We start from the raw sequence: 27814 nt of genomic DNA, 5'->3' as shown, positions 1-27814 counted from the left end.
GAATGACAGTTCAAAAACAGAATTGCGGGTCCCATATGACTAGAAACAGGACAATACTGAATTAATAATACTGAACAAATACTGAGATTCTGGTTCTGATGCAACAAAATAAAATTGAAATGACATTTAAGAAAAAAAATTGGGTTGGGTTGCAAATATAATACTACATACATCCACAACATATTTAAAACCCACCTTTGGTCTTTACCCGCATCAGCAACTCTTCCTTTTATTTTGGTTTCTCAAATTTATGTTTTTTGTATTCCCTTATTCTTTTCAATCTACAGTATATAGAGATATAGTACCTTTATGTGAAAAGGGAAAACCCGCTTCCTTTTTAAGGCAGAGGTCCATCAACTTCTCAGTACTATAGCATCGGGAAACTGTGTTACTCTTATGTGGGTACCGGGACATGAGGACAATGTAATAGCAGACTTCCTAGCAAACATGGGTGCATATACTTCTACCAATAGTCCAGAGCTTTCTGTTCCACAAATAACTTAATATGTGAGCGTCGTACTTGCGTACATCATACACGGGCAAAGTGCTTCTCACAGGGATTGTAGAGCACATGTTAATGGGTTAGAATTCTGTATCTATAATTACAACCTGCTAAGTATGTCATATAGTATATAACAATTTCTGTGTATCTTGTAGCTTTCTTTTTGATGTATGTTATATGTCAATACAGAGATTAAACATAAAAAATTTGTTTTTTATCACCCATTACTTTGAAATTTATAGATTCTCTCTTTAATTGTATTTTGTTAATTATTAAGAATTCAAAAATAAAATTCAATAGCAGAAAATGTTTATTTCTCTTTTTCTCTCTCTCTCTTTTAGTCCCACTCTTCCTCACTCTCTATTAATTTAAACGATATTAATATTTAGTTTCAACGAAAACAAATAATACAAGAACTGATAATATTTTAAAGAATGGACAATTTGAAAAGAAAGATTTGTTTATGATTTGTATAACTATCGAGAAAAATGTTTGCATCAGTATATTTTACAATAACTCGATAAAAGAAAGAGATCATAAAAATATTTATATTTCCAATAAAAAATATATTTTTGAGGTCTCTAAGAAGGCTTTAAGAATTTCGATTCAATAAAAACGATCATTGGATCAAATATCTAGGCTCTTACGTTCACTACTCTAGAGTCTACACATACTTTCTGGAAACATACCCTGAATTGATACTCATTCTTCTCAAGAACAAATCAACCTCCAAAAAATATTCTTTACTTATATATTTTAAATCGAAAATCGTATTCTTGTCAAAACAATTGACAATAGGTATAGACTAGATCATTAAATGCTAAATATTTACTAATCGATCATCTATGAGCAACGGAATGACAGTTCAAAAACAGAATTGCGGGTCCCATATGACTAGAAACAGGACAATACTGAATTAATAATACTGAACAAATACTGAGATTCTGGTTCTGATGCAACAAAATAAAATTGAAATGACATTTAAGAAAAAAAATTGGGTTGGGTTGCAAATATAATACTACATACATCCACAACATATTTAAAACCCACCTTTGGTCTTTACCCGCATCAGCAACTCTTCCTTTTATTTTGGTTTCTCAAATTTATGTTTTTTGTATTCCCTTATTCTTTTCAATCTACAGTATATAGAGATATAGTACCTTTATGTGAAAAGGGAAAACCCGCTTCCTTTTTAAGGCAGAGGTCCATCAACTTCTCAGTACTATAGCATCGGGAAACTGTGTTACTCTTATGTGGGTACCGGGACATGAGGACAATGTAATAGCAGACTTCCTAGCAAACATGGGTGCATATACTTCTACCAATAGTCCAGAGCTTTCTGTTCCACAAATAACTTAATATGTGAACGGGAGACATGAAATCTATTTGAACACTGGAGAGCCGAAACAGTCAAAAAGATTGATTAATTTTGAACACATCAAAGTTAATGGTATCCTTAACCTTAGCAGAAATGATAAACTCTGCACTGACCTTCTTACAGGACACTGTGAATTCAATTACCACATGAAGAATATAGTGGCGGTAGAAAGTGATTTCTGTCAACTCTGTCATGAGCAGACAGAAACATTAGTACATTTTCTATACAACTGCTCAGCGGTGGCAAGACGTAGACTTGACTACCTTGGAAGCGGGATCTTGGTCCCAAATTAAATAAGTAAAATCAAATTCACAGAAATAACGAGATTTATAAACAGTTTAGAATTGTTTTAGTTGAGATGTAAGGTGCACAATAGCACTTTTAGATCGGGGTGTATTCATAACCTATTATTGAATAATTAATAATCTTTATGTGAGGATTATTCTGCCTTGATCGAAATAGCTCAATGTTTGCAATATTGTTTATGGTGAGTAATCATTACTTGCTCTCATCATGCGCTTAGTAAAATTCAATCTCTTTATTTTAATTGTAGTAACAATAACTTATACCAGTTTCCTATTTTGTTGCTGTATTGGTATCTTCTAATCTGATTTTTATCGTCAAGATAATACATTTTTCTGCGAAGTTTTTCTTCAAAGGTATACAATTTTCTTATATTGCTTTTACTCAGAGTAATGATCTCATATTTCGAGAAAGGTTAGGATCCGAACTTTTAGTATTTGGTTGACTTTTGTTTCTCTGCCCAATTTCTGATTCATATGAGGGTTAGCTTTTGATATATCATTTCTTTACTCCAATTAGTGCCATGTAAATTCTGTTTCGAAACTTCGGTTAGAAACTAATGTTTGGAAAGTTAATAATCTTGCTTGCTGGCTTGCTACAAGTAAAACTGATGTTGGCCGATTTAGTGTAAATGACTAAGAAGTATTGATTGGGGAAACGGTAAAAACTAGATGAGTGGTTAAGAATGCACTTTAGCTGCAGCATTAATGAAGAATTTTTGTATTTCAACATGATTGCATCCCACGCAAAATCTAGTATTGGTTCCATTAAAAATATTAATATTTCACACAGACATTTTCTCATACTGTACTTACACACATATGGAATTAAGTTATTAGAATTATTCTAATATTTCTTTATGGAATAGAAAACAATTTTTATTTAATGCTCTTTAGGGGTAAAATGAAAATTAAAATGGCTTAACACCTTTTAACGACGTAACGAACCGAAAAATGTTAAAGGATTTATGAGAAATTATTCAATCCATCATTGAATGACTGCAGGCAGAGGGAATTGAAAGCCATTTTCATGAGGAAAATGTGGCGTTAATAAAATTTTATATTAATCCACTTCATATAGAATATCTGTAAATCTATATATGAGTATATTATGTCAGAGTGCGTACGTATTTATAGTTCTGCTTACTTACAGTGCAATCGTTTACTGCTCAGCGATTTCTTAATTGCTGTTGGCAATAAATCTTTTCCTTTTCATTATAAGCGCAACGGCAGAACGTTTATGCCATTGTAAAATTAAAAAAATAATTATTTATTTTATGTACATTTATATATTGCAATTTTATTAAGTTTACACTGTCAACTGTCATTAACATAAAATCCATAGCTGCTCTCCATGAAAAATGGCATACACAGCAATTCAACCAATAAATTCAGAATCAGAGTAAATGTAAAAGATACAAATTATCATATCAGAGTTTGTGTGGTTGTTATATTTTTCTATCGCATAAATTAAGCTTTTAATTTTAATTAATTAATTACAATATAATTTTTACATATTTTTTTCAATAAAGTCGTTTTTTTATCACTTATCGAACTAATAATTGATAAGTATGGAATGCCGGAACTACAATTAAATTTTTATTAGCAAAAGATTTGTTTGATTTTTGTCTTTTAATTGCATTAACTGCTATTAAAGGAAATAGATATTTGATATATCTATACATACATAAATATACGAGGGCGGTTTGATAAGTCCTTTTGAATTTCTCGCGCAGTTACTCCAAATGCAACAGTTCTACCGTCAGCTGTAATCTATCAGTGGGCAACTTTCTAATTTTGAGCAAGCTACATCGTTCAGTTTACGAAAATGAAAATAAGTGAATTTCGTGTGTTGATTAAGCATTACTGGCCAAAATCCACGATTTGGGATACGAGCTGCTACCCCATCCAGCATATTCTCCAGATTTAGACCCCTGCGACTATTTTCTGTTTCCAAACCTAAAGAAATGGTTGGGCTGTTAGAGATTTGAGTCGAATGAAGAAGTCATTATCGAAACGTACGCGTATTTTGAGAGCTTTGAAAAAACCTATTATTTGGAGGGACTAAAAACGCTGCACTAAATGTATCAAGCTAAAAGGTGATTAAAGGTGAAAAAAATTTGTTTTATTCAAAAAGTCACTGACTTATCAAACCACCCTCGTATGTAGAAGTTTTTTAGCCTCAACTCTATCCATAAACTGGTATAGTGGTTTGCGTTAGCATAGATCGCATGATTTTCGGCAGTAAGGTCCAAGTCCTCATTTGCGATTGTATGCATTGGAAATATATCATTTCTGATATTCCGTATGTGTGATAGCGCAGGGCATTCAGTTTGCATCTGTATGTATACCCTATCTCGTAAGATGGTATTTTAGTTTACAGTGTTAGAGTCCTTGTTAGGATTCCTGTTAGGATTCTAAGTTTTCTTTTAATAGGTTCATACAATCTCTTATTGTTATAGGTACCAATAAGTGATTTGGATTATGTTAATCCTGGTACATTATCCCAGTAATCTGTTTTATTCTGGTTCTTCTTTATTATATATGTTAATATTATATATAAATTAATAATTCAGTTAAAATTACGCCGTGTGAATAATAGTCAAAGTGCAAAGATAAAATAGATAAAATATAGCAGAAATATATGCATAACTGCTTCCATAACGTTCAACACTTCAAAGCAATAAAAACTTACACAAACTTGAGTGTTTAGACTACACAGTAGACTGGCTTGTGTCTATTATTAGAAGCTATTTTAAGCAATCAAACTTAAGCCGCTCGTACCCAGCCTCAATGATCGAGGGTGCACTATTGATGCGCATGTGTACATTACACACTTAAAAATATCATTGCACAATTCAATGTAAACATTAAACTCTTCAAGCAACAACAACAATAATAACAACAAACACAAAGCCAAACAACTTTATCAGGTGCTGGGGGTCTTTAATATGCTCCAAATGTCATAATTCTAATTAGAAATTGTTGTGTGTGCAGCTACTGTCGTTATTGCTTTTGTTGTTGTTTGCGTTTGTTTCCTTGTGCAAGTGTGTCGTTACGAATTTTTTGTTTGGGATCATTTAACGCTGCTTGCATATTTTAGCTATCATTCAATTTGTTGTTGTGGTTTTTCTTTATTTTCTTCTATTTGTTTTTGTATATGCATTTGTATAGCAAATTGATTTGATTGGTTCAACGTTTTGTAGAGTTTAGTTTTTTTATATTTTTAATGCATTTTGTTTTTTGTTCTTTTAAATGGTTAGAGTGCCCTTTAATATATTTAGACTTGTTTTTATTTAAATTAAAATGATTTCCTTCATATGGGGTCGGTTTGGGGAACGTTTTTTTTATAGATTTAGAAAACACATGTTTTTATTATTTTTATAACGACTTTTTCTGGATCAGTAAAAATAGTTCTTTAGTTGAAAGTGTTTAATAGTGCTATTTTAAGAAGTGCAATCGGTTTTATTGTGGCTGCTAATTAAGAATATTCTGACAAAAGCTATAATAATTCATTATCTGTTGCAGGCAACCTATATTTATCTATTAGTATATCACAGTGTATAAGTATATAAATGAATAAATTCTACTTTAAGAAAAAAATTAAGTTTCTATAGATAAAATATAATTAAAACATCAGTTGTCGTATGCTACATTTATAATAGGTGATATAAAAAGTAATCGCTGTTTTCTGCTACTGGTGGTATCCATATATTTAGCAGCATTAACCCGATTATGTCAATGAATATGTGTTAGAAAGCTAATATTTTAGTTATATTGATTTAAAACCGAATGAAATATCTGAACAAATACGATAGATGATGCTTTATTACTACAATACTACAATATAAGTATATGACAGGTGAAACTGATGCAAATATATAACAAAAAATTTATACGGTTTACAATGAAGTTGTTATGAGTAAAGTGCGGACCTAGCAATAGTTTGTTTGAACTCGTTCCGGAAATTTCTATTTCATTTGGTCAAGTATTTCGCCGATAAATCACAGAAGTGCTACATTGATGGAACTTATGAAACTACCCGAAGAATGACAAAACTCTTGAATAAAAATGACAAATGTAAACTTTATAACATTCATTTTCATTAGAGCAATTTTTCAATTTCTTCAAAATTGTCTCAAAAAAAGACGGATATTTTCTTATCACCCAATATCTTTATATTTGCAGATATGAACATGGGCGTACACAGGTAGGGGCACAAATAAAAACGACTTTTTTGTGAACTAAATCTAATTTTCAAGTTTTCAATGAACTAGGCGTGAAATATATTAGCTAATATAAGCCAAAAAGAAAAAGAAAAAAGTAGTAAAAAGTACCTTAGCACACTTTAAAATACATAATATCATATCAGTATATCAGCGCCCGCTAATTTCGACCCTGGGTACGCCCATAGATATGAATGCTAGAAAATATTAATTTTGCTTAGAAGCAAATTTATAGTTTTTAGTTAATTTAACAATAGAATAATAATATTGTTAGAATAATAATAGTTTACGAAGAATAGATAAAGAAATAAATCTAAGCCACATCTAAACACAGGCTAACGAATCATTTCGTTAGCTTGTGACCTAATCATCGAAAGTGATCAATTGATAACCAATATACGGGTCCTACCTTAAACAAATAAAGTGCCGCCGAGGAAACAGTCTGACATATGAGAGGGATAGATTTTTGTCTGTGCAAACTTAGGGCATACCACCAAAAAAATAAAAAAATAAATTTTATATATTTTATATATTTTTATAAACCAAAAACTATTATATGTAGTTTTAAATAATATTTTATGTGATATTTTCAGGCCTTTGTAGTTTTTGTACTTCCTGTTCCTTAAGTAATTTGATTTCATGTTTAGAATACATAATTGATGCAAACCAACTATTGACTTTATTTGGTGAAATTCTATTAGAAATTGTGAAAAATATTAAATTATTATTAATACACAATAACAACCACATATATAATTACTCTATGTATTTTGTATATGCTGATACCAAGTCAGGAATTGTTATATTTTCCTCATTCCGCAGCAATCCTTGAATAATGCGTTTGGCAACTTTCTCACCACTCTGTATTGATAAAAATATGTTCGACATATTTATGTTCTGAATTTTTTTTAGAATTGCCGCATTTGTATCTAAAAATACTGGAAAAACTGTTGTTGTTCTGATGTTTTGACACCCCTTTATAATTTTTAACTCCAATCTTAAAACTTCCATTAATCCACGTACTCCATATTTCGTACTGGTATATTCTGCACTAAAAACCAAAGGCATTAAACCTTAAGTCAAAAGGATATGTCAATAAATATTTATTGAATTTAAAAATCATAAAAAAAATGTCATTACTAACCTGCAACAGAACTTATAGCAACAACGTGACCTTTATTCAATTCCTTCATATTTTGTAAAAATACACGATTTGTCTAAAGTGATTAAATTTAATATTAAGAATAAAATTTTATCCTTTGAATCTTGTGCGAATCTAAAAAAAATATATACCCATAAATGTGATGTCAAATTAACATTAATCATTCTTTGAACTTCTATTGGATCGGGATTGACAAGGTCAGATAATGTAAGTATACCAGCATTATTTACTAATATGGTGGCTTTTCCTATTTCATTGCTAATATTTTTATTAAGTTCCACTACCTCTTCGTAGTTTGTAACATCGACCTAAACCCAGAATAATTTATATACATATATATTCTATAAATTTAAATGTATTATAATGTCAAACCTTATAAGCTTTCGTTTTCACTTTATATTTTTCATGAATAGATTTCGCCGTTTGTTCCGCTAACTCAAAATTGACATCAACAATCACAATGTGGCAACCTTGTTTAGCGAGTTCGACAGAAATAGCTCTGCCAAGACCTCCTGCTCCCCCAGTTACCTATAGGCAAATAATTTAATAATTTATGTACATAATCACATATTTCGAATACTCAAACGTTTTTTTTACAAAACTTCTTGAAGGAAAGGGGGTTATATTCAAGTTTTCGTTATTGTTTTTATTTGATATAATATTCCCTCGTATATTTTTGAGTAAATTTTACTTGAGTTTTACTACGAGTAACACTTTGTATATACAAGTGTGTTCCATCTACAAATTTTCGTGTACTTTCATGTAAATTTTACTTCTGTTTTACTTGAGTTTTACTACGTGTAGCTCGTGGAACAGACCTAATATATAATAGAAACGGAAGTTCCTATTGGCGCAGAGTACTGCGAACATTGCTAATTTTTTGAGTTGCAACTGACTCTGACCCAACAAAAAATTTAGTTTTTCCAATAAAGTACAGGAACTCGCTATATAAGAAGTTTTTGATTTCAGAATATTCAATTATAAGCCTCATCTTAATATTATTCTAAGACTCAGATCAGTGCCGCTTAGTCCTAATAAATGTGATGACAATTCTGATACTAAACATTACATTTTAAAATCAAACAAAAAAATTACTTGTGCTTACATTCGTTCTAGAAACAATTTTTAGCCATTATTTTTTCAAACATTTTCAAACCGTTGAAAAAATAAATTAATTAAATAAATTACGTGAGCTTAATAAATTTTTTTCACTAGAAGTAAGTGTCTAGCCGGAGAGTAAATATTCTATCTGCGGTGAAGTTTCTGATTTTTAATGGGGTGAAAAGTTTATGGCTGATTATCATTTTGCTGAATAATTATATTACATAAATGGTTACTTGTTGCCCATATTCGCTACATCTTAATTAGCAAAGTCGAATTGTATCCATCGTTTTATAATCATTTCCACTATTCCATATTAGTACGGACATATCTTATACTCTCGCCGAACATCAACAAGAGTCCAAATAAGTACACTTACTGTGTACTTAAGTACTGTAATGTACTTACTGATTCTGTGTCCAACTAGTATGCTGTAAATTCTTTACTACCCAGTGCGTAATTAGTCTTAAATAAATATTTCAGATTAGATTAAATAGAATGAATAATTTTATATATTGTTGATGATATATCTGAAGTTCATAACAAAATTATTATTTATTAAATTTCAATATATGTACTTAGAGATTAAATGTACTGCATTTATTATATATTGGTTCACAATATGTTATATATATCATATATATGTATATAGATATGTATATATATTGTATATATTATTCACAAATTACCACAGCAATTTCTCCAGAAATACTTTTAACACTTCCAAAAAGTTTTTGGTAAATTTTAAATAACACATCTAACAATATCGCGATAATAATAAATAAATTTATCAAAATCGTTCCAAGTTGATCTAAAAGGAAATTCATATTATCTTTTATGATAGTCCGTACTTTTTGTAAAAACATCTCAACACAACAGTTTCGATTGAACTAAACATCATATAAGAATCCATTTATTTATTATTTCATTTTTAACCTTTAATCCATTATTAATTTTTAATTAAAACGATTAATCTTTTAGCTATATACTAAAAAATGTATCACAAAATTATCTTGAATATTTTATGTCAATAATAAAGTGATAGTTTTTTATTAATTAATTAAAATAATGATATCAAAAGAAAATGTTTTATAGCTCCCTTCTGTTAGATTTACGCTTCAAAAGTTATTATTTTAATGAAAATTTCATAGGTTCTCAACTGAAGATTTGATACTGGTACAAATTGTCTCAATTTAAGAGAGTTTTATTCAAAGTGAAATTTAAAATTTTCCAATCTCCATTAGGTTTACTGGTAGGAGCTCTGGTCATCATTTAACAATGGTTCCAAATATTTCAATATGGAGAATATGTTCAGATTCTTAATATTTCTTAAATCATAATTACATTACAAAAATTTGTTTTTTTAAACAGAATCGTCTATTTTGGTTTTGAGATGATAGCCTTGAGATTGTAAATTTGATTGATATCGACTACATTTTTTACCAGATACTGGAATTAGTTAAGTTTATCTGGTCAGCAGAATATGTACCGCTATTACATATATATGATTACTTCCGAGCAAATTATATTTAAGAATACATTGAACAGAGTGATTCAAAACAGTACTGATGTAATCCATTAAGTGTGCAGGGTTTAATTAATCTGGTGCCAGTTCTTTCTCCTAAACTAACAGATCACTTTTCAATCTTTTCTCTCATTCATTCGATATTTTCATTAGAATAACTTCAAGAAATTTTAAATTTAACAACCTTTAATCACTGATGCTATTAAGCAATGGAATGGTTACAGGCTCCTCGGGGAGGTATGCAAATCTGAGGTCGGGTTTTGAAAATATCTCGAGTTTAGAAAGACTAAAAGTGCTCAAGTGCACTGGCTCAAATAGCTTCAACATAATATGAGTAATGGAATTATTTCAGTGTTGTAAATTTTGTCAACATATTATATATATACATATTATATATTTAAGTTTCCATCATCAATAACTTTAAAAATTATGTTTGGTGAATTGTTTGGTGAAAGAACCTTATTGTTTTTAGCCATATTAATTGCTCTTCACATTTCATCTTCGTAATATAGTTGATTTTTGAATATATTTGTCTTTAAAGGAACTTCCCTTGGAACTTCTCTATGTTTATACGAAGAGTTTTCGGCATTTTTTGAATGGATAAATGCATATTTTTATTTTTAGGAATTTTTTTTTTTTGAAATGAAACCTTAAAAATTGCATCAATCCACAATTTGTATGGTTAGAGCTAGTATATATAGTATAGCTAGTGTGATACTTTTGTACAAAAAATATATGGTGGTAGTATATATTGATTATAACGATTATTAGCGTTGTATATTTATGCAAATATATGGTGTAAAAACATGTTTCATATGATTTAAATTATAATATCTGTAAGACATCTTATTTACCTCTAACTTAAATGTTGGTCCAAAAATAAAACGCTAATAGATTTCCATAACTTTAAACCAATAATACAAGATTTATTAATATACATAACTTTTCCATAACTTTAAACCAATAATACAAGTTTTATTAATATACATTATTAAACAATAATAATTAACAATATTTAAAATAATAATGGGATTCTTAACTAATTTTTATAGTTTTTTTTTCGCCAGATCCTTGAATTCTTTACTTACATTTTTTGAATATGTCATTGAGATAAAAAAAGCGATGATATCGTGTGGCCAAAACCTGTTTCAAATTGGATTATATATATTGGATTACACATAATTTTTAAAGTGTTTAAGTTATATTTATGCTTACTCTAGGCATCTTGTGAACAGTGATGCTATATCAGGAATTGCAATAATTTCTTCATTTCGCAGTACGCCTTGGATAATGCGCTTGGCAACTTCTTCGCCGTTATGCAAAATAAAGATTTTATTAGAATTAGATTTCTCAAGAAGTCTTACAGCTTCTGAATTTGTATCTAAGAATGTTGGAAAAACTGTTGTCGTTTTAATACACCTCCTTTCTTGCATCACCAACTCCAGTTTTAAAGCACCCATTAATCCACGTACTGCATATTTCGTACTGGTATATTGTGCATTGAAAGGTAGAGGCATTAAACCTTAAGTCAAAAGGATAAGTTAATAAATATTTATTGAATTAAAAAATCATAAAAAAAATGTCATTATTAACCTGCAACAGAACTTATAGCAACAATGTGACCTTTATTCAATTCCTTCATATTTTGTAAAAATACACGATTTGTCTAAAGTGATTAAAATTAATATGAAGAATAATAGTTTACCCTTTGAATCTTGTGCGAATGTAAAAAAAATATATACCCAAAAATGTGATGTCAAGTTAACATTAATCATTCTTTGAACTTCTATTGGATCGGGATTGAAAGGGTCAGATAATGAAAGTATACCAGCATTATTTACTAAAATGGTGGCTTTTCCTATATCATTGCTAATATTTTTATTAAGTTCCACTACCTCGTCGTAGTTTGTAACATCGACCTAAACCCAGAATAACTTATATACATATATATTCTATAAATTTAAATGTATTATAATGTCAAACCTTATAAGCTTTCGTTTTCACTTTATATTTTTCATGAATGGATGTCGCCGTTTGCTCCGCTAACTCAAAATTGACATCAACAATCACAATGTGGCAACCTTGTTTAGCGAGTTCCACAGAAATAGCTCTGCCAAGACCTCCTGCTCCCCCAGTTACCTATAGGCAAATAATTTCATAATTTATGTGATTATATTTTATTTCGAATACTCAGCTTATGCTAAAACTAGAATGTTAAATGTTTTTTACAAAACTTCTTGAAATAAGAGCATTATATTTAAATATTCAAGTTTTCGTTATTGTTTTTATTTAGTATAATATTCTACGGATTCATTTTCATTTCATTCCGTGTGAAACCTTAATATTAATTTTAATGAACTTATTTTTTATAATATATTGTTTAATTTGAACTACATATAGTCAAACATATATTAAGAGCTATGAGATGTAGATGTAAGAAGTTATAAGTAGCTGTAAAAGTTGCCATTTATGCATGAAATGTTTTTTTAAAATATCTTATCAATAGTAACAGACAAACTTTTCCAAGTAAAATATTCATAAAAGTGCTATTTCTTTTAAAAATAAAACTTGCAATCAAACTGCGGAGTATTGAAGATATTCTCGATTTTTTGACTTGCAACTGACTTTGATCCATAAAAGGGTGTTCAGTTTTGCCTGTAAAGCTAGTTATGAATTGTTTTAAATCAGAATAACTACAAAATTTCCCAGTACAGTATTCTCCTTTTGGATTAGATACGTAATTGTGATCAGAAATCCTATATTTATCCAGGCAAAGTTGATGGTATTTTGATCGTAGCTTAGGAGTGTGTTCGTAAAGGTATTACGAAAGCTATTAAGTGTGTAAAAATACAGTGAGCTTAACGGATTTATTGTGTTAAAAATGAATTCTTAGTTGGGGGTGAATATTATATCTGTGGTGAAGTCTCTGATTCGTAACAAGATGAAAAGGTTTTGGTTGAGTACTTTATTTCTGGCGGTAAACAAAATTATGCAGCTATCACATAATATTCTCAGCCTTACCATTTTGAAGGGCAAAGTCGTGCTGTCATATAAAATAAAGCAAACTTTCAATCTGCTAAAGAATAAGTTTTAGTTCATACAATGAACAACTCCTTATTATATATGAAGATTTGGGTTTAACTTCATCCAATTTCATTGCATCAGTTGGTATATTTATCTAGTTTTTATAGTTTTGGTAAAAAGTTAGTGGCATAGGAATGAAATCGCAGTAGTCATTTTAGCGTATCAAAAGGAATATAGATTAAAGTTAAAGTTTGAGAACTAATTTCTTAAGAAAGTAAGTTCGTGCAAGATATGCTTACCTGAAAGGTGGTGTGGACATTGTATTTAAATAGTATATGGTAGGAATATGTTTTTTGAAATTATCTGTAACAATCGCCACAGCTTATAAATATATCCTCTTAAGATGGTAAACCAAAATCAGAATTTTGTCATTATGTTATTCTTTAGCAACATCGTTTCGTTCTAGTGACTAAAAATTCCTACCATTTAAATATTATTATTTAGAGACCATTAACTAGGTATTGATGTATCAAAACTTCATTACAAGTTATTTTATTATTTATATCATAAACTTTGAATAACAACAACTTTAATGAGATATATATGCATTAATGTATATGGGTCATTGTTTTACAACTCGGACATCTTTTTGACTTCATGATCTCCGATTTGGTTGAATTTTTTTTTAATGAGCTCCTTTTATACTCTCGGGAAAAAAATGTTGTGATTTAGAAGATATGGAAGATATGGACCCATGGGGTTTTGAGAATTGGCACAAAAATTTTTCCCGAGATACGGGTCTTCTTATTTTGTGAAAGGAGCTCATAAAAAAAAATTCAGATAAAATCGGAGATCATGAGGTCATTTTTTGTTAAAATCCGTCCGGTTTGTAAAAGAACGACCCATATACACATTGATTGTCACTTCAAATAACTTTTTAGAATCTTTTAACCAGCGCATCTAGGATTATTACGATTGGAACACATAAAATTATAAAAATCTTTGAAAATTTTTTTATTAGAAAATTCATAACTTTATTAATATATGCTGAACTTTTTTGAGACCTTTAAACTGAACTTACTAACTAACCTTTGTATCTGACAGTTTAATGTGTGACTAGGTTTGTTTAAAGTATGAACCCAACCTAAACCTCATTTATTATAGCTTAATTAAATTTTAAAAATTAATAATAATAAAACTTAAAGCAATTTCACATAAACTGTAATGATTCAAAACCCTTTTTTATTAGATTACAACAACTATAAAGAAATTATACTTTGCCTATACCAAAGTCTGTTGCTCTGCTTGATTTGTGGGATGCTACGAGGAAACTATTTTTACCTGTAATGAGTTCATAATTTCTTATTAATTTAATTTAATTTAATTTATGGTAGTATAATTTTATTATAACGCAAAGTAATAAAAAACAAATTATTGTTTAGTTTGACTAGTGATAAATGAAGCAATCATTTATTCAAGCAAGAAATATCTTTTTTATTTTTTGCTCAGAATATAACATATTTGCAATTAAATTATTTCGACATTTTTTATTCAGATACACTGTAGCAGTTTTATATATAATTATAGGTTAAAAAAAATGTTAGTTAATATCAGTTAACACAAGCAGTGTTTTTGTCATTCAATTATTTGAAATGTAATTGAAAAACACCGAGAGATTAATAAATTGTTGTAATCAGTAATGCTAAATAACTAGAAGTTTTGTAGACTTCCGGTTACTATTAATAAAAAATCTGTTTTCTAGAATCTAGTATGAATAAATTAATGTTTCATAAAAACCATTAAAGTAAAACTCTAAAAATGTGTATTGATCTATAAAGCTTAACATTTTTAAAATAAATATTCACCATAACCGAGTCTAGTCCAATCTAAAAGTTATACCCTACATAATATATGTTGAAAAACTGATATGATACTATTCACATTAGTCTTAAAGGTAGCTCTGTAACATATTGGCTAATGTCTCCGAAACTTGGTAACAAAATAAAAACTAAATTAAAAAGCTTTTCAAAAAAATACTGGAATATTCCTCATTGATGATTTCATAATATCAAATGGAATAGATGCTCTGAGCCCAGAACTTCCGTTAAGTTCCGTCCAAATCGGTTTTCTGAACATAAGATAGAATATTTCCAAAGTAAGACAAGAGGCGACTAAAATTCATTGAATACCACCTTGCCCATTCAAACGTACTAGCCACAAACAGCCAGTATTAAGTTCGTTTCAATTGCAACACTAGACCGAAGATGCAAATCTGGTATCAGTTTACCGGATGATGTTTGCAGCATATTATTATGGAGTTGTGTTTCCTACCAATTCTGCTGTAACTTACAGCATAGAAAGAGAATTTACGTCACTCTTGTTCATCATCTAGAAAAAAATCATGTGGAATCATATAGCATCAATAGGAACCGATGAAACTATGATACCTTGATTAAGCTCCTATTGGAAGATCAGCACATAGTTGTTGTTTACGATAATTGTTAAGCAATAGGTAATCGTGTAAGTCATTGCATATGTAATGACACTGACCAAACCCCAGTTATAAGCTACAGTCACAATATCTTCAAAACACTGACGATATTTTTTGTCTAAGTGACAGGCCCATCTTGTTAAGATGATAACACAGTTTAATCTATTACACATTCAATGCTTGAAATATGGTAACAAAGTTTTTATTAAAATCTTCAAAATTTATTAATAATAATGGGTAGTGCTGTTAGCTGGCAATTACTATTTTTTCAGTTTTTTAAGAGCTGTTCGCTGGCACTTTGCTTTTTATTTAATTTATTGAATATCTTTAAACACATGAATAGTGATTGCAAGCGTAAGACAAGTGAAGTGTTGTACTACGTATATGATGGGCATTGTGACATTTTAAATGATTGATTTAATTACTCAAATTTGTAAAATGATGTTGAGAATTTGTTTTATATACGTGCGTCTTTTCTGTTGCTAATTGATTTATTATTGAATTCATTTGCCTATAAATTTATGTATATTAATAATAATGCATACTAAGCATCAGTTGTTTATCTGAATAATAAATATAATTATAATAGATTAAAGGGAGAAAAATGTTTACATTAAAATTAATTATTTTTAAAACCAAATATATATCAATAATAGTGTTTTGCGTTTTAATAGATATTTGATATACAGGGAAATTCATTTAAAAGTGTGTTAGCTACGGTAGTTGATTCAATATTGCAAAAAACTAAGAAATCTATTAGGACGTAGGCAAGGGAATATCACCATTTTTAATATATACCAATATTTTCTAATATTTACTAAAGAAATTTAAATTATTTCAAAGAAAATACTATCCATTTCATCAATGGTTACTTCAAATAAGTCAAATTATATATCATAAACGTAAATATTTTTTAATTTGAGGAATAATATTATTCTTTACATAAATGGGTTTAATCATATTTTTAGAGAACCTTATTTGTCTCAAAATTGCAGTTAAATTAATTCTGTTCATAGAAATAGAAATGAACGGAGTACCAGCTCCCAATGGAACGGAGCAATGCGAACATGATTGATCTTTTGTACTGGAACAGACCCTAACCGAACAGAAGACATTCCGTCTTCTATATGAAAGCCAGAATGTCGGCCGCTGAGGACCTCCTAATGTCAGAAAGGAAGAGTAGTTTTCGACCAAGTGACCTCCCCTGTCCCAGTCAGAGAATGAAAATCTAGTCTGCTTCTAAGCAGAGTTGAGAATCTATCTCTTCGGACAGACCCATTTTGTAAGGTGATAATTCCATGGACTGTGTCAATGAAAGTAAAATTTGTGATTTTTCGTTATGTTTACACTATTGAAATTCACGCGATAAATATGAAGCAAAATTTGTCGTTTTTCATGCAAAATCCATATAAAAATATAACCGGTTCGATAAGTTTAAGTGTGAAAATAGTATTAACCACTGTTTTCTGTTATCATTTTTCCAATTGACCTTATTTAAAAAAAAAACATTTAAATTTTGCTAAGATAAATAAGCACTAAAAAAATAATAATAAATGATTAAAAATGAATTTATGCAAACCAAAAATTAACATATGCAAATTTTATGAACTTTGAGATAAATATTTTCTTTTGGAATGATAATCGTATATTTTGAAAAAAAAAATTATATTTGAATTATATTTGAAAATTTCTGAACCCATTTAAGTACAAGGACATGGTCGACATCCATTAAATGGTTATTATTATATATATTAAAATATCATTACATCATTTTAGTTATCTGAATGATACATTTTTTAAAGCATGATTGAGTATTTGATTTAATGTTCTTTTTTTTTGCACGAGAACTTTTTTGTAGTTCTGTATGTCGGTACTCGTAAATACTGAAAATTTACTCTATCAATTTTTTTTTTTTTTCAAGTTTTGAATTTTTTTTAGATCATGGAATTAGCTTGTAAATTTTTGGCACTCCAAAATAATGTACTTTCTCTATACATATAATGTACACACGTATTTATGTAAATAATCCATACACATATAATAAATTAATAGATTTTATATATAATTATCTTAGTTCATATGTGATGTATATGCTCTACTCTCTTTGTATTTTTATGGATCCATATGATCAATGTCCAAATGATAAGTAAATATATTATTACATTATGTGAATTTTTATTTTTCATCTCATACACATAATTTTAATATCTAATAATTAAGTCCTTCTGGAGACTATGTATTTACTTTTATTTACACATTATAAAGATAAATTTTATTTTATAAATTATAATACCACTGCTATATCGCCGGTAATACTTTTCGCAACTGTTTTTGGAAAAAATACCCGATAAACATATAAAAGGATTTGAAAAATTATAATTAAGGGTGTCAGTAAAATCACTAATGGAGCACTGTAAGTGGGTCTGATTAATCCCGTATTCGTTTTTGACATTTTAATTAAATCTGTACTAGTTTAATATATTTCAATTTTAAACGCTTCAACTGCTAAAACCTGACTGAACAACAGCTTTGCAACAGAATGCTGTATTCATACAACGAAAGTTGAAATTGTTGGTATTAGTTAATACGATTAAGTCATGCCATTATTATGTATACAAAATATAAGAGCAAAGTATCAATTTTATAAAACCCGTATATTATATATAAGCAACATATGTTTTTTATATTGTTTTAATAATGAGATATATTTTTACATATAAAATAGATGCGATTTCAGTGCAATATTTTGGTTATTTGCTTATTTGTAATTTAAAAATTGAGATTGAAATCATTAGTTTCGCATCATTATTTTAATAACTAATTTATTACTAAATACGAATTTAAATAGACGGTTGGAGATAAAGTAATCGGTGCTTTTGCTGTTTGCTTGACTTTGAGTTTCTGTTTGTAGACGAAACGCAAAAAGAAGGGAGTAGTTGCATGTTATGATTTTAGATGTTCCAGATTGAAATATTATATACAAAGGTAATTTATTATATGTTGTTATTTGTATTTTTAATACTTAACATGATGGTTGGTAAAAGGTTTCGGAAAAAATATAATTTTTTATAAGAGATGTATAAGTAAAAATATAAAAATAAATACCGAAATAAATTAAAGGAAAGTGTTTATGCTAGTCTTTGCTTTTAGCATAACTAGTAATTTAATTGCAATCAACAATCAGATAAAGGTTATCTTATTTAGCTTTTGGATATTTGTAAGCGATATGGCTGCAGAGAACTGTAATGAGTGATAATTTAAATACTCAGAGTACACTCATAAAAAACGAAGTATAAATGAGTATTAATGTTTTCCTGATACATATACGCATTTACATTCGCCACAAAAATGATTCCGGTGTTAATGAATCAATGTAATAAGAGTGCGTACACGAATCACAGCATTCAGTAGTATGAATCAATTAATGTACTCATCGAAATTGAATGACTATTTGTGTGTGTTTTTTTTTTGTGTTGGTGAAAATGTTTTTAGTGTTCATTGAATTATGTGTGCATTGAATTAGGGTTTGTTTTAGTTTAGAAAATTATATGCACAGTACTCATGAATAATGTATAAATCATTTGGATAATTTTGGTGTTGTGAATTGAAGTTTATGAGTATAATAATGATAAATTAAAAAAGAGTATCCAACATTATAAATGCTGTCAGTTGTATGTATGAATCAGGTGAAGTAGAATACACGATAAAAGATTCAGATTGCGTATAAGTAAAATACAGTCAATGATTCGAGTATCATTTGAGTATGATTCAAGTATGATTCGAGTATGATTCGAGTGTTGAGCATTTATTGCAGTTCTCTGCATGGGTCAGCCAAAATATATGCAAAAAATTGCAAATAGGTTTTAAAGATTAATATGTAAACAGTCATGATATCGTTAATAAATTGAATGTAGACCACAAAATACAAGTATTTGTATAAAACTGTTAAAACAAGAAGTTCAATATTGTAGGTGCTTAATTAAGTAAGTTAATAAAATTTTATGAATTGAATTTTGTGAATTGCTGTAGAAATATAATGATATCGAAGCATATTCAGTCAGGTAACATCAAGTAGAGTTGTATACAGTAAGGTAGTTTGAAAACAGCCATGGTCAAACAGGGATAGACATAAACAAACAGTGGCAACTCTTTTATTTTCAGTGAGGTAAGTCAAACTTTGTGTTTGGCTGAATTGTAAATCTATTATTCATAATATTCAACGAGGTGATAGAAATCATTTTTTATTTCATTTAAAACTTAAAGCATTTCTTTCACGAGCATATTTATTTGGTGATCAGATAATCATAGCTCTTCTATTTGACTACATTAGATACTATCACCATGAATAATGCTTCATGAATGATGATGATCGGCATGGATTATGCAGAACGAGAATAGTAAGGAAGAGTCTATACGGAAGGAACCAACTTACTAGTAATAAAAAAAGCCATTTTTAATTGAAAATTTCTTTATTGTTTTTAAATATCTTTTACTATATGAATTAACATATTCTCCTAAATGCATGTTCGAGTCATTTACTAAACTTATTTTTTTAAAAGCATTGACGGCTTGCCGATGAAAAGGATCATTGTACTCGAAATTTGTCTTTGATGTGCGATTAAAAAGAAGAAGTTATTGGCAGTTACTGGCAGCATCTCAATTGGAAAGTACAGAGATACAGCTAGTGGATGTCGTGGATGTCGATATATAAAATATAATATATATAAATATAAATATAACTATATCTATATATACATATTTTGATAAATCTAATTTTGGTGTTCCTTAGGATTTCACATATGAAAATATCATATGTGAAATGCTATCTATAGACATAGACGAAATGACACTCCATTACTACACTCTGGACACAAATCGGCATTCTGATGAGTGAACTCGACAATAGGCGAAAGCCAATCAGAACCACTAAAGATGCAACATTTAATTTTAGTACGGTTAAGCTACTAAATATTGATAAGGTCTGGCATATGACATATAATATTTTACACATCGTATATTGGGAGTCCCCTTAAGATTTTTATATAATATTAAACAAACTCTCTAATATTTTTGTTTTTGTAGTAAAAATTTATTTTTGTTTAAAGAAAACAGCAGTTTCCAATTTTTCTTGAAATGATGTTGACTAGACCTTTAAATAGAAATTTGAGATATATTTCAATTCATTTTTATCTTATTTTTCTTCTTTCAAAAGTATTCTTTTAACAATTCGATCAAAGATTTCTACTGGCCATAAGCTGTAAAATAAACATATACAATATTTTTATAATTTATAGACATATATATAATATTTAATACTTACTCTGTACATTTTGAGAAAGCTAATTTTATTTCAGGGACCGAAATTTCTTCCTCATTTTGCAGTATACCTTGAATAATGCGTTTTGCTACTTTTTCTCCATCGTGTGCTACTGCTATTTTAGAAAAAGTGCTTGATTTTAACATTTCTAAAATATTCGCATTAGTATTCAAAAATGTGGGGAAAACTGATGTAGTTTTTATATTTCGAAATTTTTCTTCCATTTTTAAATCAATCCTCAAAACTTGCATTAATCCACGAATTGCATATTTAGTGCTAGTATATTCAGGATGAAAAGGGAAAGGTGTGATACCTTTAGACAAAAATATTAAATATTAAACATTTTTATATACTTATTAAAATTTGTAAAATTATAAAAATATATTAACCTGCTACGGAGCTTATAGCAACAATATGGCCTTTACCCACTTCCTTCATATTCTCTAGAAAGACGCGATTAGTCTAAAGGTGTTAGTTGTAAATTGAAGATTAAATATATTGAATAAGTTGTTTTATATATAATTATACGAGTACTAACCCAAATGTTTGCCGTTAAATTAACATTTATCATACGTTGCACTTCTTTCCAGTCAGGATTTGAAGGATCTGTAAACAACATAATACCAGCATTGTTTACTAATATGGTAGCTTTTCCTAAATCATGGATAATATTTTTATTGAGCTCCACTACTTCCTCATAATTTGAAACATCTACCTATGTAAAAATGAAATATAATTTTACTTTGTTCAGTTTTTAAGGTAGAGATTTGCTCTATGAAGTATATTCCATATCAAAGTGTCATATATGTGTGAGTTGAATACTTGGTTCAAGAAAAAAAAAATTATATTGGAGAGAGAGCCTATTTTCAATATTAACTAAAGTGTAGGATATCAATCGAAAAAAAATCTGTAATTATGGAAAATCCATATTATTAAAATGTTTAAGTTCAAAGGCTAAAGTCATATATTGAATTATTGTCCATTAATATTCTTTCTTTCAAATCCAATCTGGTAGTCTAGCTTGATGAATTTAGAGAGTAAGTTACTCACAGTTATTCATTTATTTAAATAAATTACGTTTTTATATTCTTTACTGTATATGTGAGTACACTAATAGACTGAAATAAACTATTCCCATAGCCAAATAATTTAATAAAAAGTGTTTAATAAAAGTGCACTCTTTCATAAATAGACCATGTGCAAATACTGATCGCTGTTTTTATAACAACATTTATAAAAACTGTACCGTTAACGCTGCCCATATCTCAGAACAAATATGGGCTGAGTTTTGTGTTTCTGTTTTATCTAAGAGATCTATTATAATTTAATTTTACAATAGTTTGAAATTATAGTGTCAGGAAAATATAAAGATAATGTAGTATAATAAATTATAATTAATTTCTTTTCACTAACCTTATAGGCTTTTGCATTGACTTTATACGAATCACTAAGATAATTTGCTGTTTCTTCTGCTTGCTTTAGGTCGATATCAGCGATTACAATATGACAACCCTGTTTAGCCAATTCTATTGATATAAGTTTTCCAAGACCACGAGCACCACCAGTAACCTAAAAGAACACAATTTAGTACCAAGAAACTAGAATACAATTTAGTAAAAATTTCATTTTAATTACTCTATGTTACTATTATTGATTAGGATACCCTAATTATATTACAATCTATGATTGTAATTATATTACAATCTATGATTGTAATTATATTACAATCTATGATTGTAATATAATATGTTGTAGTCTATTCATAATTTAAATGGTTCAAAATTCAAAAATTGGGGAATTAAAAGATCAATTTTTAGTTTAAGATATAGCAATTTTGTGCCTTCACCAAACTTATGAATTAATAAAAAAACATTTTCGCTTTAGATATCTTTTACGTACTTTCCTTTTTTTTTCTTGAGGAGAGCATCTATAGAAAAAAAAATCGTTTTAAGGTATATTTGAAAAATTTCTTCTTTTAACAGAAGAGTGAAGAAATTTGTGAGGAAATGTCTAAGACAAAAATGTTTATCTATATATACGTCTAAGGTAAAAATGTTTATCTACATATACGTAGCAAGTTTATTAAGGATCCGGAATTGAGGAACTTGTAATGTTTAAAATTAAATTTACTTTTTGAATTTTAAAATCTAAATTTTTACCCCATTATTGGCAGAGACCCAGTTGTCTAAGAGAAAAAAGGGGTGTAGATTTGAGCACTATGAAAAACTATGTTTAATAAGAAAGGTTTGGAGATGTTAGATGTGAAGAAGTATGTCATAATTGTTTAAAACAGATCTCATTAGTTCTTGAATGTCAAAAAAAAAATTTTTAGGTGTCTCAATGTGTGGTTCAAGCTGCATAGAGCAATACTTAAAATTTTGTAATGAAAGTTTTTACATATATACTTTATGAAGATTTGTTAGTTATTTTCCAATTAAATAAAATCAATATCAGCGTATAATTGTCGATTCCTTTCATACTCGCATATTTTATTTTTTTTTAATATAATTACTTTCTATTACATTTCAGTTGAAAAAAGAACTTTTGCTATAGCGGTGTAATTAATATTAGATAATTAATCATGCAATGACCTTAAATTTTAATTGTTGTTCACTTTAAGCAATTAATTATTTATTTATACTACATGAGCATACGAGATGTGTTTAAAAAGGTACAAGAATATTTCATTTCTTTAAAAAGATTTAGAGTTCGACTACTATGCTACCTTCAATGTCTTCAGGATATTTCTGAAAATCTTTCTATCACTCATGAACTCGTAGTGATGATAAGTATAGCCATCGAAAGCTCTCTTCAACGTTTTCAATACTTTACTGCACTTAACACGAAATATTTCTGATCTGATATTTTATCACATAAAAATTGAAGAATACGCTAATTTTTACTGGTTGTGCAACCAATACACAAAAATATTCAATTCGATAAAGAAGAAAAAGCGTTCAAAATTTTACTATTCTTGTTACTTTTTGTTTACACTCCGTATATATATTTATATACATAAACAATATATTTGTTATGTTTTACCACTGCTATATCACCAGTAATGCTTTTAACACTATTCAATTCAAAGAATCTATTATATATTTTTAACATTACACCCAAAAACATTGCGATTGGAGTGGATAACATTATCAAAATCATTAATATGTCTAAATTAACTTTTGAAAGTCTATTCTTCATTTTTATATGATATATATAGATATTTCTATGTTTTAGAAACTGTTTGATTTTTGTGACTGTTCCTAATTGACTGATTTTGATTTTCAAGTAACAAAGTATTTAAATTTATAACAACACCTTAAGAACTTTTCGCGAAGCTTGAGCTCTACTATATTATCTACTATGAAAAAATAAAATGAAACTCATTTTCATCTAACAAGAGTATGTTAATTGCAATTCATTTATATTATATACTCATTATAATTAATTCGAGAATATATATATATAATAAAAAATTATATAGGCTTTAAGTGAAAAGGTGATAAGTTCAATTTTAATATTTAATAAGATTATTATGCAGTCAGGTAGGTAGGTATATTAAAAATACATCATATCTAAAAATAATTAGTTAATTATATAGCTATAACGCTTAGTTACACAGTGATGTGCAAAAGTGCTAAGTCCGTAACTGCTATAAGGGCCATTTAAAGCGGGTATTACACATCATACTTGGTGCGACATCGCTTGCTATTAAGCGGGTATTACACATCATACTTAGTGCTACAACTTGGTGTGACGTAGCTTGCTATTAAACTCATGTTCTGCCGACATTTTTTTAAACATTCCTCAGCAAAAAAAACAAACACTACAAAATAATATCATGCGTGCATTTAAACGATGTTTTTGCCTCGATGTCATAAAATAGAATGAAATTTACACGGTATCCGACAAAAATCTGATTGTATACGAAGAAACACGAGCAAGTCTGATGAAAAATCAAAATATTTTGATTTCCATTAGTCTGCTCGTCATTCCTGCATATATTGCTATCACACATGAGACTTGGTACAAATTTCCATTTCAACGCATCATATCGTAGCACCAAGTATGATGTGTAATACCCGCTTAACAATAGTAACTTGAATATGAATTGCAGTGCTTTTTGTATTGAGGAACACGATCTGTTTAATTTTTATCACGTTATGATTATTGATAAACGTATTAGATAGTTAGTTTTCGCGTCAACTTTAATGTCTACTTGACCTTTATCAGAGCGTTTTTGTGATATACTCATTAACTTGTAGTTGTGATATAATAACTCTGTCAAAGGTTTTCTTTAAAATTGTGACGTTTCTCTGATTCACACAAAAAAACTAAAAACATATTTATGTATATTTGGTTGATTAAATATTGCAACGCTGGTCACTGGTCAGAGAAATTTAATAAGCAGCTCGATCAAAAATGTCACTGATTTCAGAATAACGCAAGAGCACTGTATTTTTAGCGGCTGTCTGACGTGAAACATGACTGTAATTTCAGAAGGATTCATCTCTGACGAAAAATAAAAGTTTTAATAGAATACAAGTACTTCAACGTTTTCAGGGTTCGTTGCTTTTTTTCAAAAAAGTAAAAAATGAATAAATTAAGCATCTTAGCAGCATAATAGTTTACATGAATATTACTGTCAGTACAACCAATACACAAAAACATATTTTTTTCCGCTAAATATGAGAGAGCGTGCGCAATTTTGAGATTCCCGTTACTATTTGTTCACACTACGAATAATAATAAAATACTTGTTATGCTTTACCACTGCTATTTCACCAGCTATGCTTTTCACACTTTTGGATCCAAAAAGTCTATTATATATTTTTAACATTACACTCAAAAACATTGCGATTGGAGTTCCTAACATTACTAAAATCATTAACATATCTAAATAAAGTTCTGAACATCGTTTCATCATTTTTTTGTGATATATATGGATTGATATTCCTATATTTTTAAAAGCGTTTGATTCTTGCGGCTGCTTGTATTTGACTGAGTTGGATTTTCAAATTACAAACTATTTAAAATTATAGCAAATTCAATATTTTATTGAGAGACAAAGCACAGAGATATTGTTAAATATTAAAGTGAATTAAAAAAATTTGTTTTTGCGTAACCGGTGTCTGTAATTAACTATTAATTACATACTCAATGTACAATACGTCAATAAATAAATAAAAAAAAAGCTCGTCAGCGCTTTGTAAAAGAAAAATCTCTTAAACGTTGATATTGGCATGGTATATTAAGTTTAAGGTCGTCAGTAAGAATAGTGTCAGTAAGAATAAGTAGATATGTAGTGTGATATACATAGTTTTTACTATAGTTCATACGAGTAGTATTTATGCACTCTGTAGTTAACATATGTGCATAATCACAATCTCTGATTTATATTCCATACTTGCATTCGCGTATAACTTGATTTTCTATATATATACCGGTTTAACAAATTACAAATTAGGAATTTTAAGAAACTAGTGGAAATAAGTAGAATTTTCAAGTTGCAGTTGCACTCAGAAAAATAATTTTTATTAAGTTTTTAATGTAGGTGAATTTGTTGTATTTTTAATAAAGTCCATAAATACTATGCCTAGAAGTTCTATTTTGTAGTAAAATCTTAATATTTCCAAAATATTACCCATTCTAAATTGTTTTTATTTGCTATCGTCCATTCGTATATTTACACAATTTATTCAATGCACAATAGATGAAGTTTACGTTTAATGATCTTTTATGATTTTAAATAAATCATTAAAAACTTGATTTAATCTTTAATGTATGCTTTAAAAGTGTTTATAGAATTTATCCTTGACTGCAACATAATCTGAAAAATCCGTCGAATTTATATTAAAAGAATTTACTGAATTTATGGCGGTTTTAATACATACATTAAAATGTTTCTATTCAATAGGTCGTCTATTTAATAAATAGCAAAATGAAAATTTACAAATGCTTGACATTGACATATGAAACTTAGTTATAAGATACTCACACGTTAAAGTTTAAGACTGCTATCGAGAGCCGGTTTAGATCAATATTCATATAGCAGTTTCATAGAATCAATTGGCAATTGGTTCTTTGAGAGAAACACCCAAATAAGTAAAGTTATAATATCATAAAAACCAAAACGTTAGTTAGCATAAAGAAGAAAAAGAAAAAATCTAAGAGAGAAAAGGACGGTCAGTTTCTCTAGATTACTTTCTAGCTTACTAAGTAAACTTTCTAACATATCTATATACCTACTTTCGCAATTAACATATGAACTACAGCAACAACTTAAGTTAAATAAGACAAAAGTTAATGAACATTAGTTTGTATTGTGTGAGTAGCGGATTATCTCTAATAGTTCGTATTTTAAATTATATGTTATATTATATATAAGTTATATAATATATATATTGTGATATTAAAAAGTATTCCCGGGTTTTGGCACATTTCAGAACAGAAATCTTCTTTATTGAAAATTAATTTTAATGAAGAATATATTTCTTTTTTGGACATAATTACGAGTATAGGTATATGACTTTTTGTCAGTTTGACGATAATATTATAATTCTATCTTGACTCCATACCGTAAAGTAAAATATCATTTCAATTGTTGAAATATATCTATTTGAAGTATCTTGATTCCAAGCTATGAAATTCAACATTTTAACTGTTGAAATATTTCTATTTGAATTTGCAACTTGACTTCAAGCTATAAAAATCTATATTCTGGAACATTTCTATTTGATGTACTTTCTGATCAAAAAAGACCGAGAGGCTTATTTTTGAATTCCCGCG

At 28.5% G+C, this 27814-nt stretch overlaps 3 protein-coding genes across 4 annotated transcripts; all 3 read right to left on the bottom strand.

The window, feature by feature from the left end:
- Positions 1-6984: 6984 nt before the first annotated feature.
- On the bottom strand, positions 6985-9498 carry LOC119676544 (17-beta-hydroxysteroid dehydrogenase 13-like). Its single transcript, XM_038087785.1, has 6 exons — positions 9361-9498; positions 7943-8098; positions 7702-7878; positions 7553-7625; positions 7169-7481; positions 6985-7102 (listed from the first exon to the last, which is right to left on the bottom strand). Exons 1-6 carry the CDS (start codon positions 9496-9498, stop codon positions 6985-6987), a joined length of 975 nt encoding a protein of 324 aa, XP_037943713.1.
- A 1614-nt stretch (positions 9499-11112) lies between these two features.
- Positions 11113-18213, bottom strand: LOC119675124 (estradiol 17-beta-dehydrogenase 11-like). Its single transcript, XM_038086313.1, has 6 exons — positions 18005-18213; positions 12180-12335; positions 11939-12115; positions 11790-11862; positions 11412-11718; positions 11113-11339 (listed from the first exon to the last, which is right to left on the bottom strand). The coding sequence occupies exons 1-6, from the start codon at positions 18161-18163 to the stop codon at positions 11243-11245; spliced, it is 969 nt and encodes a 322-aa protein (XP_037942241.1). The 5' UTR covers positions 18164-18213; the 3' UTR covers positions 11113-11242.
- A 2577-nt stretch (positions 18214-20790) lies between these two features.
- LOC119675123 (estradiol 17-beta-dehydrogenase 11-like) lies at positions 20791-26013 on the bottom strand. 2 transcript variants are annotated; one of them, XM_038086311.1, is made up of 6 exons: positions 25797-26013; positions 22442-22597; positions 21567-21743; positions 21418-21490; positions 21032-21341; positions 20791-20966 (listed from the first exon to the last, which is right to left on the bottom strand). In XM_038086311.1, exons 1-6 carry the CDS (start codon positions 25950-25952, stop codon positions 20903-20905), a joined length of 936 nt encoding a protein of 311 aa, XP_037942239.1. In that variant the 5' UTR covers positions 25953-26013; the 3' UTR covers positions 20791-20902. The 2 variants fall into 2 exon arrangements, with proteins under 2 accessions (XP_037942239.1, XP_037942240.1); XM_038086312.1 differs by lacking the exon at positions 25797-26013 and adding an exon at positions 24071-24189.
- Positions 26014-27814: the final 1801 nt, after the last annotated feature.

The sequence above is a fragment of the Teleopsis dalmanni genome, chromosome 2 (genome assembly GCF_002237135.1).
Source record: "Teleopsis dalmanni isolate 2A chromosome 2, ASM223713v2, whole genome shotgun sequence".
NCBI classification, from domain to species: domain Eukaryota; kingdom Metazoa; phylum Arthropoda; class Insecta; order Diptera; family Diopsidae; genus Teleopsis; species Teleopsis dalmanni.
Note: the sequence above shows the minus strand (reverse complement) of the source record. Positions and strands in the feature narration are given on the sequence as shown.